A 20,039-nucleotide genomic window follows, 5' to 3' on the forward strand; every position below is an offset into this window, starting at 1 on the left:
TATAGATCCACTGATGTGCCTTCAGGGGTCACATCTCTGCAGCCACAAGGTGTCCATGTTGTCCAGATCCATGCAGAAGCCATTCCCAGGGGCTGGTACACCTCGTGTTTCCCTGCACATTGGGTGCAGCCTGCCAGGCTGATAAGGGGCTGCAGCACACAGCCATGAGGATGTGCAGATGAGAGGGAGTTCCTGCATCCAGCACGTGGAAAGCAAAGGAGAAACCTCCTGCTGTTTATCTTTGCCTTCATTTGCATCTTCTTAAAATGCCTAATTAGTCGTGCTAGTTGATACACTGGCTCAGGCACTCCTACTTAATCCAGTCAGCAAACCCAGCTTTGGAAATATTTGTCCTACGTCCTCACACAAGGCAACATTCACCGGTGTCCTTTGGGGTTGAACCTGCAGCTGGACATGGATCTCTGTGGAGGTCCTGCTGCATGGGCAGCTGCAGGGTTTGGGAGCCCTCCTTTGTGGTCTCCATCAGGAAATGCCAAGCATTTGTATGTGAAAGGGGATCAGCCCTCTGACCTCAAAGTGGTGTGTGATTTTTTGGCTAGTTCACCTAGAAGTACTCCTTCTGCAGACCAGCTGTGGTTTTGACCCAAGACTTTATTGAATGCCAAAGTCCTTTTTGTACCATAATATGTACTTTGTAATATATCTTAATATTTAGTTCCAATGGCTTTACTGAGTTTGAGTTATAACAGGAGAATAAGATGTGTATGAAGTTGTTTGATATCAGTTTCTGTTGTGGTTCCCTCACTAGCTATGTCCATCATCTAGGAGCCACTGGACCCGAAACCTCTGAGTGTTTTAAAGCTTAAATGTTTGCTTACTCAACTCTAATGATGTCCCAACAAGCAGCCTGTAAATCTGCACCACACTGAGGAGCACAACTGTGGTGGAAAGTTTTGCAAAGGGACTGGGAAAGTAAGGATAGAATTGTCCACAGAGGGCTTTATGGACAAGCAATGTTCTCAAATTCCTTCAGCTCCTTGTCTGGGACTTGTATTAGTACAGGAGCACCTGGCTGAGGTGCCACCTCCTCTTGGGGCTGTTGTGTAGAGAAATGGGTGTGAAAAATCTTTGGCTTTCCTCTAAGGGAAATTTCTGTGTGGCAGATAAGGACATAAGGAGTTTCCTAGGGGCTTTCCAACAAAACCTGCAAAGGATTTGAAATTCGCCCAACAAGGGGTGGGGGAAGAAAAGAGTTAAATCCTGATGCCTCAGCCTTTACTCAGACAAAACTTTTCCTGAGCTCCTGGAGATTTTTGCCTCGGGGAAGCCCCATGTCTGAGCTTCTTTCTTTCTCCATGAAGAGGCACCAGGGCTGTGTTACACGTGGGTAACCCACCATGCAGCGTGTTTTACATGCCACAGCTGCTGTAGCTCTGCTGGAGTGTGAGCTGCAGTGAGGAAACATTGATTTCCAGCCCTGTAGGCTCCTCAGTCAAGCCTGATGTCAGTCACATCTATCACACCTGAGCAGAGAGAGCTATGGCAGACATACCCTGGCTGCTGAAGCACAGCAGCAGCTTGCTGTACTCCACACATTGGATATCTGAGCTTGAAGCTCCTGTGTATCCTTGATTCCAAATGCTGGTGTTCAAAGAAGCAGAAAGAATTTTGATTAAACACAAAACTGGCTAAATATGATTCCCAGTGAACTCAACACAGCTATGCTGACATCCCCAAGACCTGGTGCTTCTCCATGTCTCTGCTGCATGCAGCTCTTACAGAGCTCTCCAGGGAGCAGGGAATGGGTTGGGCTTTGTTTATTTTTCAGCACAAAAAAGTAAAAGAGAAGCTCAAAGCAGCATTAATTACAAATTTTAGAGGAAAAGGGTGGAGCAGCCACCTAGCTCTTCTGCTTCTCACCACATGTGAAGCCCCTGGTGTCCAACACACATCTGTCCCAGCTGTTCCACAGCTGTTTTCCTTTTCCAATGCCCCTGCATTATCCCACTGCCTGCCTTGGCATCGGGCTGCCCACAAGCACTTGTTCACATCAGTGTGCTGTGCTGGGAGGTGGCTGAGGGCTAAAATGCTGCCAGCAAAACTTGCAAACATTTTGTTGGAAGCATGACAGCCTGGGGAGAGACACAAGGAAGGCTGAGAGGAGGAGGGTTTCAAGGTTTCTTAAAGAATCACCAGCTAAGGTATCAGCAAAAACAGATTTAATATAAAAGCGACAGCACAACGAAGTTTGTTGGCAAGGTTCACTCTATTACTTATTAATGCTTAAAGCACAGGGAGGAAAAAGCAAACAAAAAATCCAATGTCAATCAATCCAAACTGACAGAAACACAACATTATCTTTGTGAAGGCTGGGCTGGGGAGGGGGAGACAAAAGGACAGGAGGATAAAAAGGAATACATCCAAAAGGCACAACAGTTCTTCAATAAACAGCATTTAAACTTAAGAGCACTTAAACCTAACAGATTTAACTTATGCTGTCAGTTAAGCCAAACAATACTGCAAAGGATTCATATAGGATTTACTATACCACAAGAGTAACTTACCCACAGGCCTAACTTCCTTCCAAATGGAAAGTACTTCAGAATCCAGGAGAGCAGCATTCCCAGGACACTTGAGGTAGTAATGCACACTTGCATGCACAATGACATAAAGAGTCTGTACAAGACACCTGTAAGGAATTCCCTTCTAATTCAGTGAAACACTCACCTGGGATGCCTTTGGTGCCCTGCTGTGCCCAAAAGCCTGTCTGCTTTCTTCCCAGCTCATCTGCAACATCAGCTGCTGACCCAGCAAGAGCTCTGTGAATTCTGCCCGCACACCTTGCCTCGCTTTAACCCAGAACATTTACATCTCCTTACACAGGTTTCTAGGTAACTGAAGACAATTTGAAACCCTGCAAGAAATGACAGGAGGTGAGTTTGGGGAATAACAGGCTGCAGCTTCTCTGTAATGGCATTAAAATAGTCAAAGGATACCAACACTCATATCCAGCTCCACAGCTCGAGGGAATTTGCCTTGCACTCTGGTTAGCTCTGTGGTGTGAGGCTCTGAGGAGACCCCACTCCTGATGTTCTTCTGATTTCTGCCTGAAAGGAACAGCACTAGCAGGAGATTTCTCCTATGGAGGTTTACGAGCAGGTTGCTCCCATCTCTTCCCTCGGTCTGTAAGAGAAAAACTGACTCAGTACTGACTTGGAAGAACGAGGGGGATGTGAATGTGAGTAACAGGCATTTGCAAAGATGCATGTGAAGACACAGCTGGAAGACATTGCCTAAGTTAGCTACCTTCAGACTGAAAAGAAAGGTCTCAATTTACCATCTGCAGATGACTTAGATCAGCACCTCAGACTGCAACAGGACCTCACAGAAAGCACCCATGAGCAGCATCCCTGGGACACAGACCTGCCATCCCACATGGAGAACACAGGCTTCCCTGCTCCACCTCCCTGAGAAGTCCTCCAGGATCCAGAGAGTTAATCTTGCTCCCCAAACAGCATCCTGAACTTTTCTTTGTCTACTTATCTTACTTGATTGAAAAGGTGTGGTTTCCCTCCCCTGGCATTTCTGCTGTGCCAGAGAAGTGTCAGCTCTTGGTTGCCTCACAGAGGGATGAAACTCTCCTGCCCTGATTCACTCTGCCAGTTCCAGCATGAAGGAAATCCATCCCAGCCCTATAGCTTTCATTAACCTGGATGTAAGCAGACACCTCAGTGCAATAAAAGTTCAGAGCTTATTGCAGGCTCTGGGCTGATACCATAGATAATGGTAATTAACTGCTCGGGGATGACAGTGGTTTATTGCTGGCTGATTTCTCAATGTTTTCCTTAAGCATTCTGTAAAAAAACAAAAGGGCCTTGCCAAGGATGGAGAGGGCAGGAGGAGACAGAAAGCAGCTGAGTCTGCAGCTCAGCACATGAGGGGCTTGGAAGTGCACCTGGAGTTTACCATGAGCTGGGGGCAGGATCAGTGCATTTACCCATCCTCAGATTTATCTGTGAGTCTCAGGGCTTCTCTGGGTAGCTATTTAAAGGCCACTCTTCCCCATGGTCAGGGTGCTGCAGCAATCATATTTTGATGCTTACTGGAAGTATGAAAAAATTTGGGTTGGGTTGTGTCAGAAAGTGCTGAAATTGCTGTCTCATTTTACTAGGTATAGCTCCAACCAAGTTGCCAAGCTGGATTTTACAGAAATTCCCTGTATTAAAGCAAACTGAGCAATCACATCCTCATCACCTTCCATGCAGACACCTTTTCCAGCCACTGATTTGCAGAGCTGAGGACCGGTCAATTTATCCAGTCCTCAGCCTGAAAATCATTCTATATCTCCATGAGATGATCCACTCATGGGAGCACATCTTGTTCTTCTCCACAGAAAGGGGCAGGAACCTCTTCTCAAAGCCTCCAGCTTCCTTCTGCTCAGTTCCACACACGTGGGAGTCGCTTCCAAGGCACATCTGCTGTTGAAAGGAGCCGAGCAACACGGAGGGAACAAACACTGGCAATCAGCTTTCGACCTGATTTTGTACTGAGTTTTCTAGTGAAAAAAAAGGACATTTGTAGTCTATCAGCATAGCACTGAACCACGTTAAATACGCCTCCATTTATCTTCAGTAAGACCAATACAGCTCCTTATTATTGGAACAATGGTATATTTTTGTCACCCTTAATTATTAACTTAACTGGCTACGATTTCTTCGTTTATTAAAAGGATATTCTAGGTGATTTTAACAGCTATACAACTCTTATATAACCAACATCTTGAACTCTTTTTTTCCAGCCAACCTTTCCCTTTTTTTTTGCTTTGCTTACAGCTTTTCTATTTTTCTTTGGCATCGGTAAGTAAACCCAAGGGGCCAGATCCTACAGATACACTGATGTTTTTGGAGCATGGCCTGGAGTTTTATCAGTTTACATCATCTACGAGTGGACCCATGAAATTTTTAAAACGTTGAAATAAATGAAAGCAGACAGGTGACAGAGTGACAGCACCAGACAGAGAGAATGGCCACGGCCAAGGCAGTGCAAGCCTCAGCTTTATTTGGAGGAAAAGGGCCTGCAACTACATCTGGTACTGGGAGGCTAAACACACTGGCAGGTTTGCTGGGAGCTGAAAACGGGAGAAAAATTTGGCCTGTACAGAAAAACAACTTGCAGTGTTTCCTCAGGTGACATTGGCAAGCCTTCTCCATCACCAAATGATTCCTGCATGTTCCCACAGCATTTGCCACTCCAAGCAAGAAGATTCCAGAGGCAAGTAGGGGGAGAGAGGGTATTCTGCAGTCACTCCCCACCAGCTGTGGTTCACAACTGCCTTCATGACAAAGTTTACCCTGAGCATCCTGGAAGCCACTGGCACTTGTGTCCATTTTGCCATGAGTCTGCAGTAATGCATTTATTGCCTTTCAGTTGCTGCAGCTGGTTTCTGATGCCCAGCACAGTTGGTGTCTCCAGGATTTCACCAACAGGAGATGGGAGCATCACAGTTTTTTCACCTACTTCTCCTCCTCACTCTCAGGGCTGTAAAGCCAACTGACGTTTGCCATGAGCTTGCTGTCCCCACTGCTCACCCAGAGGAGTGTGACCCCCTCCAGCCTGTAGTTTGAGAGCTGGAACCCCAAGTTCCTCAGTAACCAGTTCTCCACACCCACTGCTGTGCCACAGCTATTTCGTTTCTGCCACAGAGGACACTACCCTGGTGACAGCGAAGGGAGGGCTGAATTCCTTTCCCAGTCTGGCTCTCTGTTTTGACAAGTGATTCTCTTTATAAATCCCAGACAGGGTATCCCTTCAGAGGCAATTGTAAAGCTGGATTTAATGCACATCCCAGAGAATACACGAAAGCTCTCGTACGTTCTGCAGCACTGGGGGTTTTTTTGGTGGCTCTGTGAACGTGCTGACCAGCAGCTGACCTTGCCTCCTGATGCAGAGCACAGCCACTGAAGGATAGGACACACTCTGCTATCATCAGTCCTCCCACTTCACACCCTGCACCTGCTTCCCCCAAGGTGGTGATGGGTCCCACCAGCCACCTACAATAATTCATTACCAGAGGAGTGGAGCCTTGTGACATGATTGCTATGAGACACATGGGACACAGCCCAGGTATCCTTGATTCCTGCAGCACCAGTTATTCCTTCTCTTGGTGAAGCCCTTCCGAGTGTGAACAGGGTGGCTGCAGCCTTGAGAGGACAGAGGAAGGCAAGGAAAAAAGAGCAAAGTCACTGCAAGGACTGAGCATGCTTAGGGTGGACCAATCCACATGGAGAGCTTTCCCCACCACGGATGTGAAACAAGTCCTTCCACATTAGGTCCACCTACACCTAAAATAGCCTCACCAATCTAACCTTGCTTAAGCCTTCAGTTGTTGTTTCACTTCCCCTGAGAGCAATCTGGAAGTTTCTAAAGTAACTAAAAATGTATTTTCCCTTTTTGACCAATTTCCCAAGGGCCACTCCAGCTACAACTGCTGTACCAAACCTTCTGCCCTCCTCTTCAAGCCACCACACACCTCTACTGCCTCACATGAAACAGCTGTGAAACCTCAGAAATAGGTCCTGGGCAATAGGTATCCCATTGTTAAATACCTTTCAAAAAAAAAACCCATCTGGAAGTTGGTCAGTTGAGCACCATCAGGTAAACACACGGACACCACGTTCCCCTACAGGCTTTTCCTTCGGGGTGACCGAACATACTTTGGATTTCTCAGCAGAGGGAGCTTCTCACAAGCAGTTTGAGCACCACCTCCCTCCAACCCTCAGAAACACTCCAGTTTCAAACAAGCTTTGCACCAAACGAAGCGCAGGAAAACCGAAAGCAGCTGACTCCTAACCCCAAGTAACCATCCGCTGGTTTCTTCACAGATTTAAGCAGGCTTGCAGTCTTCCCAAAATTCTTTATTAAAAATAGTTTTCATAACTATTCCTATTAAATGCCTATCCTTTCAACATCCTGGTACTGCTCAGCAGTGGCTCTGTGGCAGTCAGTACCAGGGCTGTGAGAGTTTGCAAGAAGAAACGGGCTTTTTAATGCTTTTCAATGCCTTCCTTTGGTGCCACTGAAGGCCTCTTGATATTTTTCTTATGGAGACAGAATTCCTCAGCCTCCTTTTGTGTGCTGCTCAAATGCTCTGTATGTTATGACCATGCAGTGTGGCCAGCAGGATCAGGGCAGGGATTGTCCCCCTGTGCTTGGTGCTGATGAAGCCACACCTGGAATCCTGTGTGTATTTTGGGGCCTCTCATGACGAGAAAGACATTGAGGGGCTGAGGTGTGTTCAGAGCTGGGAAAGAGGCTGGAGCACAAGTCTGAGGTTGAGGGAGTGGTGGGGCTCAGCCTGGAGAAAAGGAGCCTCAGAGGGGACCTTCTCAGTCTCTACAACTCTCTGAAATGAGGTTGGAGCCAGGTGGGGGTCGGGATCTTCTCCAGGGGACAGGACAAGAGGAAGCAGCCTCAAGTTGTGCCAGGGAGGTTTGGATTGCGTATCAGGAACAATTTCTTCACATAAAGAGTTATCAAACACTGGAACAGGCTGCCCATGGCAGTGGTGGAATTATCATCCCTAGAGGGGTTTAAAAGCTGTGTGGATGTGGCACTTGGGGTGGTGGCCTTGGCAGTGCTGAGGGAACAGCTGGACTTGATGATCTTTGAAGGCTTTTCTAGCCAAAACAATTCTATGATTCCATGACTCCGCGTCCCTTCTCCCTGTCTCCTTGGACAAACAGCTACATCTTTTATCCAAAAGCCTTTGCATGGTCACCACCAAGCCCTGCTGGGTAAGGAGCAGAGTCCTGTGCAGGGCTGGCAGAGCTGGCAGGGATGAGCTGTCCCCAAGAGGATGGGGAGCTCTGGCATGGTCAGTGCCAGGGCCCTGCTCTGCTCCCAGCACCACAAGCGTGTGTGGGGAAAGCTACACCAGGGAGCTGATCCAGGCAGGAAAAAAAAAACTGATTTGAAAAGAAAATGTTTAATTCTTCAGTCAGATCAGTTCTCCAACCTGTTTTACTGAGTGACAGCAGAAGCACTTGTACTGCACAGCATGCCCAGAACAGCATGAGTGGGTGGATGGGATGGCAGGAGAGGGAGGCAGGGAGGAGAGGAAGGGAAAAGGACTGCTTTTTTAAGAAGCACTAACAGCTCAAACACACTTAAAATGTTAATTTAATTGAAGAAACCAGGATTTTCATCTCACCAAGCTACCAAGAGAACCTTAGCTCTTCCAACCAGATTTGCAGATGATGTCTTCCTAAACCTACGTAGATCTTTGGATGATGTTTTGCCCAAATAACCAGAATAACTAGAATTGAAAACCAGCAGCATTTCTAATATCTATCTCTCCTTCCATCATCCCCTTCTCATTCCTGTGTTTTCTATGCCTGGCATTAGTACCTACACAAGCAACTTGGCCGTAATCTGAATGTGGTTCACTCCTCTGCTTTAAAGGAGTTTCACATCCCAATCTTTGAGCTCACCTACCCCCTTCCTGCTGCCTAGGGCCTTACAGAAACAAGAGCAAAACATGAAAAACATTATAAGCACTTGTAATGGTTCTTCATAAAAACAATTTCAAAATAGTATTTACACTGAAGGCATAAATGTCCCCTTATGAATAAATGATGCTGTTATTCAATAAGCCCAGAGCTTGATCACATTCAGATCAGGAATAATTATTTAGGTCCTTCAGAGAGGTTAAAATAACCTCTCTTAGAGCATGGGAAACTTCTTTTGCATGAATAATTTCTGTCAGCAGATGAACTGATAAATAAAAGCAGAAAACATCAATCAGCTCAGATGTAAGAAGAGCTAGTGAGCAGACTAGGCACAAGTGCAACAAATATAATTTGGCTATAAATAAATTCAGTCTGGAAATTAGGAGACCCTTTCCAAATATGAGAGCTGTGAAGTCTCAGTCTAGTCCTTCCATAAAAGCAGTGGGACAAACCCCAAAAAAAGCAGCATGCTAAAATTTCCATCCCTGGAATTGTTCCAGGCCACGTTGCATGGGGACCTGAGCAAACTGTTCAAAGGGAAGGTGGCTCTGCCCATGGCCAAAGGGTTGGGATTGGTGATCTTTAAGGTACATCCAACCCAAACCATTCTGTGAATGGTTCTATGAAATCCTGAAGTGGGCTTCAAAACAAAGCCTTCCATGTGTCTGAAGAGGGCTGAAAGGTGTGGCTGGCCTGCCACAGCTGAGCTCTGAACCTCAATCCCTCCCTGTCTGAATTTTCCATCTCCTAGCTATCAATCATCTAAAGGACAAGGTCAGCATTTCTGCTGACATCACCATGGCTGGGTCCACATGGAACACCTGGATTCCGTGTTCCTCTCTGAACTCAGCCTTTGCCATTCCAGGGTGTCTGACAGCACTGCCTGTGCCAGAACCTCCTGGAGCCATCATTGGACCTCCGTCACTGTCCTCTCAAGCAGCACATCCCTTGAGGGATTTTAACTTCAAAAAACAAAGTCTCATCTTTCTCACGGACTTTATTTATCTTCTGTCATGTGGTTCCATCACGGACAGGAGTTTTCTGCCAGGGCTTTAGAGAGTAAGCCGTGATATGGAGGGAGATGTCCTCTTCCTTGCTCTAGAAATGGAACTGCAGGGCACTTTGGAGACACCTGCACTGCCGGGTTGTTGTGCCTATAACACCAGAGGGGTGCACAGGTGAGAGATGCGGAGGTGTTTTGTTCCAGACCCCAACCCAAAGGCACCAGGGTGCATCCCGTGCTCAGGGGACACAGGTCACCACAGCACCACCACGGCTTGTCCCCGCCCTGACCGGGGAGTCCCCTCTGCCTCAGCCCTTGTCCTCTGCCATGTATCCCACCCAGCCCCTGTCACAGGACCAGAGCCCAGAGCTTCCCGGGGGTCTTACCCGGCTCCTCCAGCTCTTACCGGAGACTGACCCTGTCCGGGTCCCCATCCCCAGCTCTGCCCGGGGGTCTGACCCTGTCCGGGTCCCCATCCCCAGCCCTGCCCGGGGGTCGGACCCTGTCCGGGTCCCCATCCCCAGCCCTGCCCGGAGTCTGAGCCGAGTCCCCCTCAGTCCCCAGGCGGTGACACCCCCGCAGCGGGTGGGGGGGCCCGCTGGCCGCGGCGATGAGGGGGAGCGCGGGGCCGGCCGCGCGCAGCCAATCGGCGCCCTCAGCGCCTGGTCCGATCTCCGCGGAGCTCTCCGATTGGTCGTCCCCCTCCCCTCGCCTCACTCCTCGGCCAATGGGGGCGGAGGGGCGTGGCGCGGGCGGCGAGCGCGCGAGCGGCGGGCGCGGCATGGCGGGGTCCCATAAGGGAGCGCGGCCGTGATGGAGCGCGAGCGGGCGGTGGGCGTCATGTCGGCTCTGTGGTCGGTGGGCGCGGGGCTGCTGCTCCTGCTGCTGTGGGTGCGGCACCGCGGGCTGGAGGCCGTGCTGGTGCATCACCGCTGGGTCTTCGTCTGCTTCTTCCTCCTGCCGCTCTCCATCCTCTTCGACATCTACTACCAGCTGCGCGCATGGGCCGTGTGGCGCCTCCACAGCGCCCCGCGGCAGCACGCCCAGCGCGTCCGGCACATCCAGGAGCAGGTGAGGCTTGGCCGGACCTCGGAACCCCGGGGTGCCGCGGCTTTGCGAGGGGACAGCGTGGCCTTGTCCCGCTCTCTGTCATCTCTGTCCCGCTCTCTGTCCTCACCTCGCATCCGGGGCAAAGTCCAGCCCGAGCGGGGAAAAGCGAGGGAATAAACGCCGGCGAGGCTTTCAGCCCCCTGCGGGGCTCTTGTCCCGCTGGAACTCCTGAGGAACTCCCTCCCTGCGGCTGCTGATGTGCTGTGAGCCGGGCTGGGCACGCAGCAGGCTCAGGGACACACGTGTGTGCAACATGGCAACATCAGTGTCTGAACCGCAGGCTCGGGAGCGTGTTCTGCTCCCACTCACACCCTGCGGCTCGGCACCGCCAGCTCCAGGAGCTGCTTCGTGGCCAGATTAAACTTTTCCTCCGCCCAGAAATGCAGATGTCTGTGGTGATTCTGTGCTCTCTGGTGTTGTGGTAATTCTGTCACGTCCGCTTCTGTTTCCTGCCTTGTCTCTCACATCGCGGATACAGATGGATATTCATGTGCATGGAATTATTCTCGGAGGGGTTCGGGTTGTTGGCTTGGGTTTTTTTACCAGCTGTAGAAGCAACTCAGCTTTGAAGAAAATGCAGTTGTTTGTTCTCTGGGTGTTAACCACTGTGGCTTTGCAGAATTCGTGGCTCATATGTATGGCTCACACATTTTCCTTCTCAACTTTTTGTAGAATCCTAGGAGGCTTTGGGTTGGAAAGACTCCTTAAAAATCATCTTGTTCCAACCCCACCTGCCATGGGCAGGGGCATCTTCCACTAGACCAGGTTGCTTCAGGTTGATTCTACTAGACCAAGTTTTCTGTCTTTGCCTGGTCATCTGGAGGCTCAAACCACTTTTTGTGTGTTTTGGATTAGAACTAAGATTATAACAGCAATAATTCCTCTCTTAGAGGAGGGTTTTTTAAAACTCTGTTAATGTCTTGTTATCTTTCTGAATCCTTCCCCCAAAAGAAAACCTCAGAGCTGCAGGATATTAAAGTGTGTCCTCTACAGAACTATCCCACTCTGGTCATACTTTTAGAAGTTCAGAGACCTGCTTCCAAAGCATCCCTGCTGTGACAGTTGTTGCCCTTGCAGGTGCGGGAATGGAAGAAGGAAGGCAGCAAGAGGTACATGTGCACGGGCCGGCCCGGCTGGCTGACGGTGTCCCTCCGTGTTGGCAAGTACAAGAAGACTCACAAGAACATCATGATCAATTTAATGGATGTTCTGGAAGTAGACAGTGAACGACAGGTAACAAATCCCACCACGAAGCATTCACTCTAATGGATTTAATAGTTTTCTTCACAATACTCAGAGCTGAAGGGGTTAGATTCCCCAAAGAGCAAAATTTTGTAGCAGACCTATCACATTTCAAGGGTTTGCAATGTGGGCTTGGATCGTTCCATCTGAAAAACCCAGCATATGGAATTGCTTGGCTTTTATGTGCTGAAGTCTAAAAGACCAGATTGATTTATGGGTTTGGGCACTGAGCAACAAGATGTTGAGGCAGAGGAGGAATCACTAAACAGTTCCCACTATTTTTAGTAGCTCTCTTAGGAAAGTGAGTCTCTGAGTTCTGATAACAGATGGAGGTGTATCCAGTTAGCCATATTTTGTCATCATTAACGCTGAACTCTTAATTTGTGTTTGCTGAGAACTTGGGGTGGGTTTGTTTGGTTTTTTTTGCTGTTTAGGTTGTTCGTGTGGAGCCTTTGGTGTCCATGGGCCAGCTGACTGCATACCTGAATCCCATGGGCTGGACTATTCCTGTGGTACCAGAGCTTGATGATCTCACAGTAGGTAAGGATTGCTGATGACAAGAGACTCACTGATTTTGCTGCACTTCCACTAGGGTTTTTAAATTGCATTGTTTTAAAGGTTCTAGAAATACTCTGTTGAGCCTTATGTTCTTTGTGGTATTTATGTTATAAGCACATTTTTTTAATATATAATCTTAAAAGAGCTTATAAAGTGAAGGTTTGCTCTCATAAATCACCCACATTTTGGAGTGTGTTTCATTTGGTTTGTTTTGTGCTCTCTTGATAAGGTGGCCTGATCATGGGAACTGGCATTGAGTCTTCATCCCATATCTATGGACTTTTTCAGCACACCTGTGTGGCCTATGAACTTGTTCTTGCTGATGGAAGCCTTGTGAGATGTTCACCAGTAAGACAAAATGTTACTTTGCTATCATTTACAATGTCATTGACAGTTATTGGTGTGGATATATGATTTAGTATGACATACATACTTTTTGCAGACTGAAAACTCAGACCTATTTTATGCAGTGCCTTGGTCTTGTGGTACTCTGGGTTTCCTGGTTGCAGCAGAAATAAAAATGGTTCCTGCCAAGAAATATGTCAAAATACATTACGAGCCAGTAAGAGGGCTGCAGAAGATTTGTGAGAAGTTCACTGAAGAGTCTAAGAAAAAGGAGAATAGTTTTGTGGAAGGACTTATGTATTCCTTGGATGAAGCAGTCATCATGACAGGAGTCCTGACTGATGAAGCTGAGCAAAGCAAGGTAACTAAAGGGAAGTTACTCACAATAAAAAAAAAATAGTCCTAGGTCTAACTGAAGCTGTACTAGGATCAAACCAATATAGAATTGGAACGGTCTCTTAACATAGGATTAAAATTTGGATCAGTCCATCAGAATATTTTAATTCCTACTGTGACAGAATCTGTTCTCTAAATCTCTTTTATTGATGAGAAATGACCCATTGATTTCATTGTTCTTCTGAGGAGGAAGAGAAGGATCTTTTCTCATAGACTGAACAATGCTGCATTGAACTGCAGTTACTCAGAGTAACTCTCTACCTGGCAAGCTTTTAATGCTGTTAATATTAACAAAAACACATCAGGGGCATGCACTGGAGGTCATGCTAAGTGTTCATGCAACCCTCCACCTGATGTTTCCTCTCTGCCATGTGAGATTTTGGATTAATGATGGGTTTAGAGATTGGCATTTTAGGAATTCAGTTCTGTCACATTCATGGGCTCTTAAATAGCTTGTCATTGGAAGCCTTACTTAAACCTTAATGGCAAGAAAGGTAAGAAGGAGCCTTGCAAGTGGAGTGAAGGCTTCCTAGATGCCTTGTGACAGTCTTATCCAGAGGATATAACACAGATTCCTCCCAGGAAAGCAATTTGGGGACATATTCTATTGTCTGGTAAGGTGTAACTGTTACCTGATGAATTCTTGTTTTCTTGTAGATAAACAGAATTGGCAACTACTACAAGCCATGGTTCTTTAAGCATGTGGAGAAGTATTTGAAAGCTGACAGGACTGGAGTGGAGTACATTCCTTCCAGACATTATTACCACAGGCATACTCGTAGTATCTTCTGGGAGCTCCAAGTAAGACCAGTTCCAAAATTCAGATATACCTGCAGGAAAGTACTCTGCCCCTTCACAGTGTAGGTACAATGTACCTTCTTCCCCTTGGCAGCAACCTCTGTCTTTAATGGCAGAAAAAAATGGCAAAGTTTATGGCAAATTTACATGTCCTGCATTTGGGTGCAGCAAATCCAAAGACACTTCTTGCCATATAAGGTGTTGTATCAGAAAATCCTAATTTTTGGTTTAGTGCTTGTCTGAATTTAGACCTTAAGTATGTATTTCAGCATTAAAGTTTTGTACCTGGTGAGTGATTCCCAAATTCAGATGGTGGGAAAAACATGAATGTGAAATTCTGGCCAAAAAACTGCCCCACCTAAAGTAATTATGTAATCAGGTCATTACTTAGAATCTCATAAATGTGTTTATTGTCGCGTGTAGTTACACAAAACTTGATTTGACATTCTGAAATATTCCTGTTACTACATTTGGAATCTCTGGAGTCAGGTACCAGATCTTTTCAGCTCCTGCAGAAGGTAAACAGCAGTTGGCTGTGCGGGTGGTAATTAAAATTTGACAGCTTTAAAATGCTATTGAGAAATTTGGCTATTCTTGCAAAACTCTATAAAGTTAGCTCCTTTTGCACTCCTCCCTTGGCTGTTGCAGGATAATAGCCTGTTGCTCTCTTTATTTTCTGAAGTTATTTGGGGCTGGGTATGTTGTGATTCATACAACTGAAAATCAGTAGTAACCAGAGGAGGCTTGGGGCAAGGCTCTGTAGCCAAGTGCAGTCCAGGCCTCTCTAATTTGCTCATTTGTGTTTTAGTACTTCAGCAAAGTATCACCAATTAAATTTATTGAAAATCTGGCTTAATATCACCCTGAGGGCTCTGAAGTGTTCTTTTGGTCTTACACATTCTTCAGTCAGACTCTTTTTTTTTCTTTCCTCTTTGAAGGACATCATTCCTTTTGGCAATAATCCCGTGTTCCGTTACCTGTTTGGCTGGATGGTCCCCCCAAAAATCTCTCTGCTGAAGCTCACCCAAGGAGAAGCCATTAGGAAGCTGTATGAGCAGCACCACGTTGTGCAGGACATGCTGGTGCCAATGAAGAGCCTTGAAAAATCAATCCAGACCTTCCACGTTGACCTTAATGTAAGAACTCCTCTCCTTAGAACTCAGCAAATCTCGGGTTGTTTGTGATAAGGACTGTGACTGTGGATGTTAAGACATAATATCCTGCTTGTGCAAAAGGTCATTATTGTGTCCTGGGGAGTGCTGTGCTTTGTGAGTCCATGATGCAAGGCTGCAGCAGAAATAAACACAGCTTTCTGAAAAAGAGAAGCATTAAATAAAAGATTCAAGCTTTGCTAGAAGCCAACACTTCTAAAAGATTTTATCACTTACTAAAATTTGAACTGATCTTCACCTAAGATGATTGGTGGTCTCACTAAACACCAACTGTGAAGCTTCATTTCCATTTCTTGCTTTTATTTCTGAATTTGTTTTAGTTAGTGTAGAATTTCAGTTTTGATAATTTCAATTTTGGACTGACCTGGAAAAGAAAACATTTCCTTCTCTTTTTGCTCAGAATGTTTATTCAGTTGTTGCTTTGAGATCAGAGGTGGTTTATTTGTGGGTGTTTGGGGGTTTTTTTTCCCTTTTAATTTCAAATGTTTAAAGGGAGGAGATGTAATTCTATGAGGACATTTTCAATCTATTTGTGTTATGATCATTAGAAAGTGCAGCTAAAAACAACACCAGGACAGCTGAGAAGGAAGAGCTGAAAGCAAAAGTTTCAGTCCAAGATTGGGAGAAAGTTCTCTTATAACTGTTCATTTTGCCACATTTATTAAAGACCTTAAAGGATGATTGTGTTAAAAAGCAAGTGATAAAAGTGTTTCCTGCCCCTGCAGGTGTACCCTATTTGGTTATGTCCTTTCATATTGCCCAACAATCCTGGTATGGTCCATCCCAAAGGAAATGAAGCTGAACTCTACGTGGATATAGGAGCTTATGGAGAGCCCAAAAGCAAACAGTTTGAAGCCAGGGCTTCAATGAGGCAGATGGAAAAGTTTGTAAGAAGTGTGCACGGGTAAGGACCCCACTCCTCAGAATAGTGATAATGTCATATAATTCACACCCATGTTGTTTAATCAGAGTTATTTATCCCACAGAACTTTAATATTTAATACTGCATTAATTTAACGAGCACAATAATTGAAAACTAATTTAAATTTCTAATTTTGGTGAGTTTTAAATATGATTTCACTTTATTTTTGATTGCACAACCAACCAAACAAAAGGACACACTGGCTGAAGTCATTGTGGTGTAGTTGGGAGCTGGGTGACTTCAGGTCACCTTTCAGCTCCATGCTGCTCTGAGAGTAGAGTCTGCTGCTACAAAATACATCCTTGGAATACATCATTCAGGAATCCCAAAAGTTTGGACAGCTTCCCTGCCTGCCCTTGGGACTGTTCTCCCTGAAGTCCTTGCAGCATCATGGAGCCGCTCCACCCCGTCCTTGCACTGGGTTGTCCTTGCCCAGGGGGCCAGCCTTGGCTGTCCCTGCTGTCAGTCCCTGTGTGCTGGTGGCTCTTTCCTCCCTCAAAACTTGTGCTCCAGAGCTTCCTTTTCCCTGCCTGGGTTCTGGTTACACAGGACCACAGTGGGCGTGAGGCATGTGCCCACCATCTGTCACGGACTCGAGCCAGCCTAATTTGCTGGAGCGGTGTCAGTGGAGAAGCAGCCACAGGCTGGTTTCTCAGGAACAAAAATCAACTACATGGTATTTTTACACCATCAGTCTAATTTATCCCCATTTCTATTTTGACCTACTTCTCAGTCTAACAGTGATCATGTCCCATGTGGCTGAGCAATAATGGCAAGGCTGCTTCGAGATGATTTGGGGACTGCAAATGACTTTGAGCTGCAAGAAGTGATTTGCCAGAGAAAAAGCAACCCAAAGTTAATTTTAAGCTTTTTTTTAAATTAACTTGAAATTAAGATTTTATTTTAAAGCTCTTTACTGACAAAGTTTGGTCTGTTTTCTACCTGTCACTGGGAAATGAACAATGGGTAAATGCTTAATCTTCCAGTTTTGTAATCACACAAAACAATAGAGCTTCTATGTTAGTTTGTGTTTTGCTGCTGTACTCTCATGCAGCTTAGAAAGCACACTGTGGGAGTGAGGAAGAGTCCACAGCTGAAGAAGGATTTAATTTGTAAATGGACCTTTGTTTCACCATGCTTTGTTTACACTATGAATTTATCTTCTTGGCCTGGTGTCATTTTGCCTTCTCAGTTCTGTTCTTAATCTCCAGAGAAATGAAAAAGTCAAAGAATGTATTGTTACATCTGTCTTGAATGGATATTGTAATGCAGACAAATATGAGATTCCATAACTGTACCTACATGGATCCTAAGAAAATAGGCAGAAAAAAAAATATTAAATCCACAAAACATAATTGGCTGAGTGTCCCAGCATAATCCATGTCAGCTGTGTATTTGCTGTTTTTTAAAAAGCATTGTTGATGTTTTTGTTTTGTTAAGTATTTGCTATTCATAACTTGCACTTAATTTTTTTTTAATATTCTGTATCAAATCTTGTGCTCAATTAACACTGAATCTCTGTCTCTTCTTTTCCCCCTCTCTCCAGTTTCCAGATGCTGTATGCAGATTGTTACATGACCCGTGAGGAGTTCTGGGATATGTTTGATGGCTCGTTGTACCACAAGCTGAGGGAGGAGATGAATTGCAAGGATGCCTTTCCAGAAGTGTATGACAAAATCTGCAAAGCTGCAAGGCACTGAGCCTGGCTAAGCTCACCAAGCAATCAGGGAAAGAGGAATTTACCTATAGCTAGTCAGTATATCCTTTAAAAAAAAAAGCTTTATTGCTCTCCAAATAAGCTCATTCTTATTGATGTTTAAAGGTATGAATTCCTGCTTTACACATTTATGTTTAGTATTTCTTCGTATGTTTTAAAACCAGTTTTCCAAACTCAGAGTGATTGTTTTTAAGAAATCTGAAGTGCTAGCCTTTGTATCTAATGTAGTGACATAGGTGAGTTCACCTATTTCCAGGCAGAAGAAAAATAATGGGAATGGATGAAGACACTGGAGTTAGACCAGCTATATTTAACAGGACTTCTGAAAAACAGGAGGGAGGGCTCAGAAATAGGTGCCAAAGCTGAACACATTGTCTAATTAATCATGTTGTTAAAAAAATTTGCCTCCAGTCCGTGTCCTGGAGCGGCTCTGCAGTGGCTCATCCCCACTCCATCCTCCTCCAGCTGCACGATGGTGGTGCTGGGCTGCTCACCTTGTCCTGCAGGGCAGCTGAGCTCCCAGGCCTGGCTTCTGCTGGAAAACTGAGCACTGAGGTGTGAAGAAGATGCTTTTTACTTGTGCCTATCAGATTTGTACTGATTTTGATTATGAAGTGCGAATGGTTTTTTAGGTGTTTTGTAGTTGGCCAACAGTGCATTGGTTTTTTTTTGCCCCAAAGTATCAATGTTCTGGCTTTGTAGACCACTGAAAAAAAAAAATTGCTGCTATTTCATATAGCCAAATTTTAATTTCTTTGTGGGTCAGTTTGTTTGGGTTTCTTTTGGGTTTGTGTTTTTTGGGGTTGTTTGGTTGTGGCTTAATTTTAGTGCCTTATAAGTACTCAGTTGGAGAAAGATATGGCTCATCTCAGATTGTTCTGTCCTGGCCTGTGGGAGAAGGAAGTCAAGGCTGCATTTATAGGAGGTTTGTTGGAGCAAGTGGCTGTGGATAAGAACTGCTGATGTGAATCTCGATACACACAGGCTTTGGTTCTGACTTGAGTGACATTTTTGCTTTTCATTTTAGCTGGGTTAGGTTGATAGGCTTTGTAAAAGGACTGTTTCAGTCACCTGGGGAGGAAATAACAGCAAGTGCTGTTAGTTCCCTCTTCTGCTGCTCGCAGGTGAAAATGGCACAGTCGTGGACTTGATACACTTGAGTGTAGAAGTGTGGAGATGTTTTGACCCTGTAGCCAGAATTCAGGGTTCCAAACCAAGCCTGTGTCTTGTCCAAGCAGTACTGAAAATTGTTACTTGAAACCTTACTGAGCCTGATGGAAAATAAAGTAATTTTATTGAGGCTTGTGTAGGGGGTAACACAGAGAACTTCTCAAACAGTTACCAGTGGGAGGTGTAATTTTATTATGTGTGCTAAACCAATGATTTTATTTATTGATAGATGGATGTTTAAGGTCCAGATGAAACCAATGATAAAGCAGTAGCAGGAGTAAGCTTGGGCTGTAACTCAGTGATGCAAGTAAGGTACCCCCTCAAATCCTGCACAGGGGCAGCATTCCATGGGGAGACACAGCCAGTGCAGAGTGTCCTCAGTGCTGCCCGGGCCCTGGGGCTGTGTCAGTGATCCAGGAGTGCCTGCCACGCCTCCTGGCTGCACCAGGGGTACACAGGAAGGCAAGCGTTGATTCTCAGGGTGTGACCTGCCTTCCTGCCCCTACGAGGGAATTGTCCCTGGGGTGAAGCTACGATTAGCCCAGTGCTTGTATAGCCTGCACAGAGCAAGAATGGTTTGGTTAGCTTTGAAAGGGCAATGTTAAAACAGCTAGAGGATATGCAAATACTTCTACTTAGGCTGTGTTTCACTTATGTACTGATGATCTTTAGGTATGCACTGTGTTTGTTTTTTCAGTCCTTAATTTATTGGCAAACTTTGTATGCTGTGATGGGGTACTGCACTGTATCAGTCACACACATGCACACACACACACACCATTGCTGTTGCTCTTGGTTTTTGGTTGTATGGGCTGTTGAAAATAAAGCTCTGGCCGGCGTACTGTTCCAAGGGGTGTCTTTTAATGACTGCTTGCTTGCTTTTCAGCAGCTGTTTATTATTTCTGCTTCTTGTGTCATTCCACGTGGCCAGTGATTACTGAGAAAAGTCTGGGTGAGACACCCAGGGCAGTGTGAGGAGGTGGTGGGAGGTAATGTTTGTAGGAATGTCTTTGAAGTCTGTGAACCTTCACTTATCTTTTCCCCAAGACACACCTGCAATAAAAGAAATACCTCGCAGCTGAGCCTTTAACCCTTCACTTATGCCCCACTAGCTCCACACAGCTTCATGATGCCAATT

General features: G+C 45.8%; 1 protein-coding gene across 1 annotated transcript; it reads left to right on the forward strand.

Moving 5' to 3' along the window:
- The first annotated feature begins 10,225 nt into the window (after positions 1–10,225).
- DHCR24 (24-dehydrocholesterol reductase) lies at positions 10,226–19,751 on the forward strand. The gene is made up of 9 exons (XM_059853735.1): positions 10,226–10,542; positions 11,659–11,814; positions 12,258–12,363; positions 12,611–12,729; positions 12,824–13,087; positions 13,780–13,923; positions 14,859–15,056; positions 15,818–15,996; positions 17,561–19,751. Exons 1-9 carry the CDS (start codon positions 10,285–10,287, stop codon positions 17,712–17,714), a joined length of 1,578 nt encoding a protein of 525 aa, XP_059709718.1. The 5' UTR covers positions 10,226–10,284; the 3' UTR covers positions 17,715–19,751.
- The last annotated feature ends 288 nt before the right edge of the window (positions 19,752–20,039 follow it).

Source organism: Haemorhous mexicanus, chromosome 9 (genome assembly GCF_027477595.1).
Source record: "Haemorhous mexicanus isolate bHaeMex1 chromosome 9, bHaeMex1.pri, whole genome shotgun sequence".
In the NCBI taxonomy this organism is placed as follows: Eukaryota; Metazoa; Chordata; class Aves; order Passeriformes; family Fringillidae; genus Haemorhous; species Haemorhous mexicanus.

Bases quoted from the DNA above. Each gene is read 5' to 3' on its own strand.
- DHCR24 (XM_059853735.1), top strand. From the start codon at position 10,285: ATGGAGCGCGAGCGGGCGGTGGGCGTCATGTCGGCTCTGTGGTCGGTG. The intron at 12,730-12,823 runs GTAAGACAAAAT...TACTTTTTGCAG, and splicing joins GCCTTGTGAGATGTTCACCA to ACTGAAAACTCAGACCTATT. The intron at 15,997-17,560 runs GTAAGGACCCCA...CCCTCTCTCCAG, and splicing joins TTTGTAAGAAGTGTGCACGG to TTTCCAGATGCTGTATGCAG.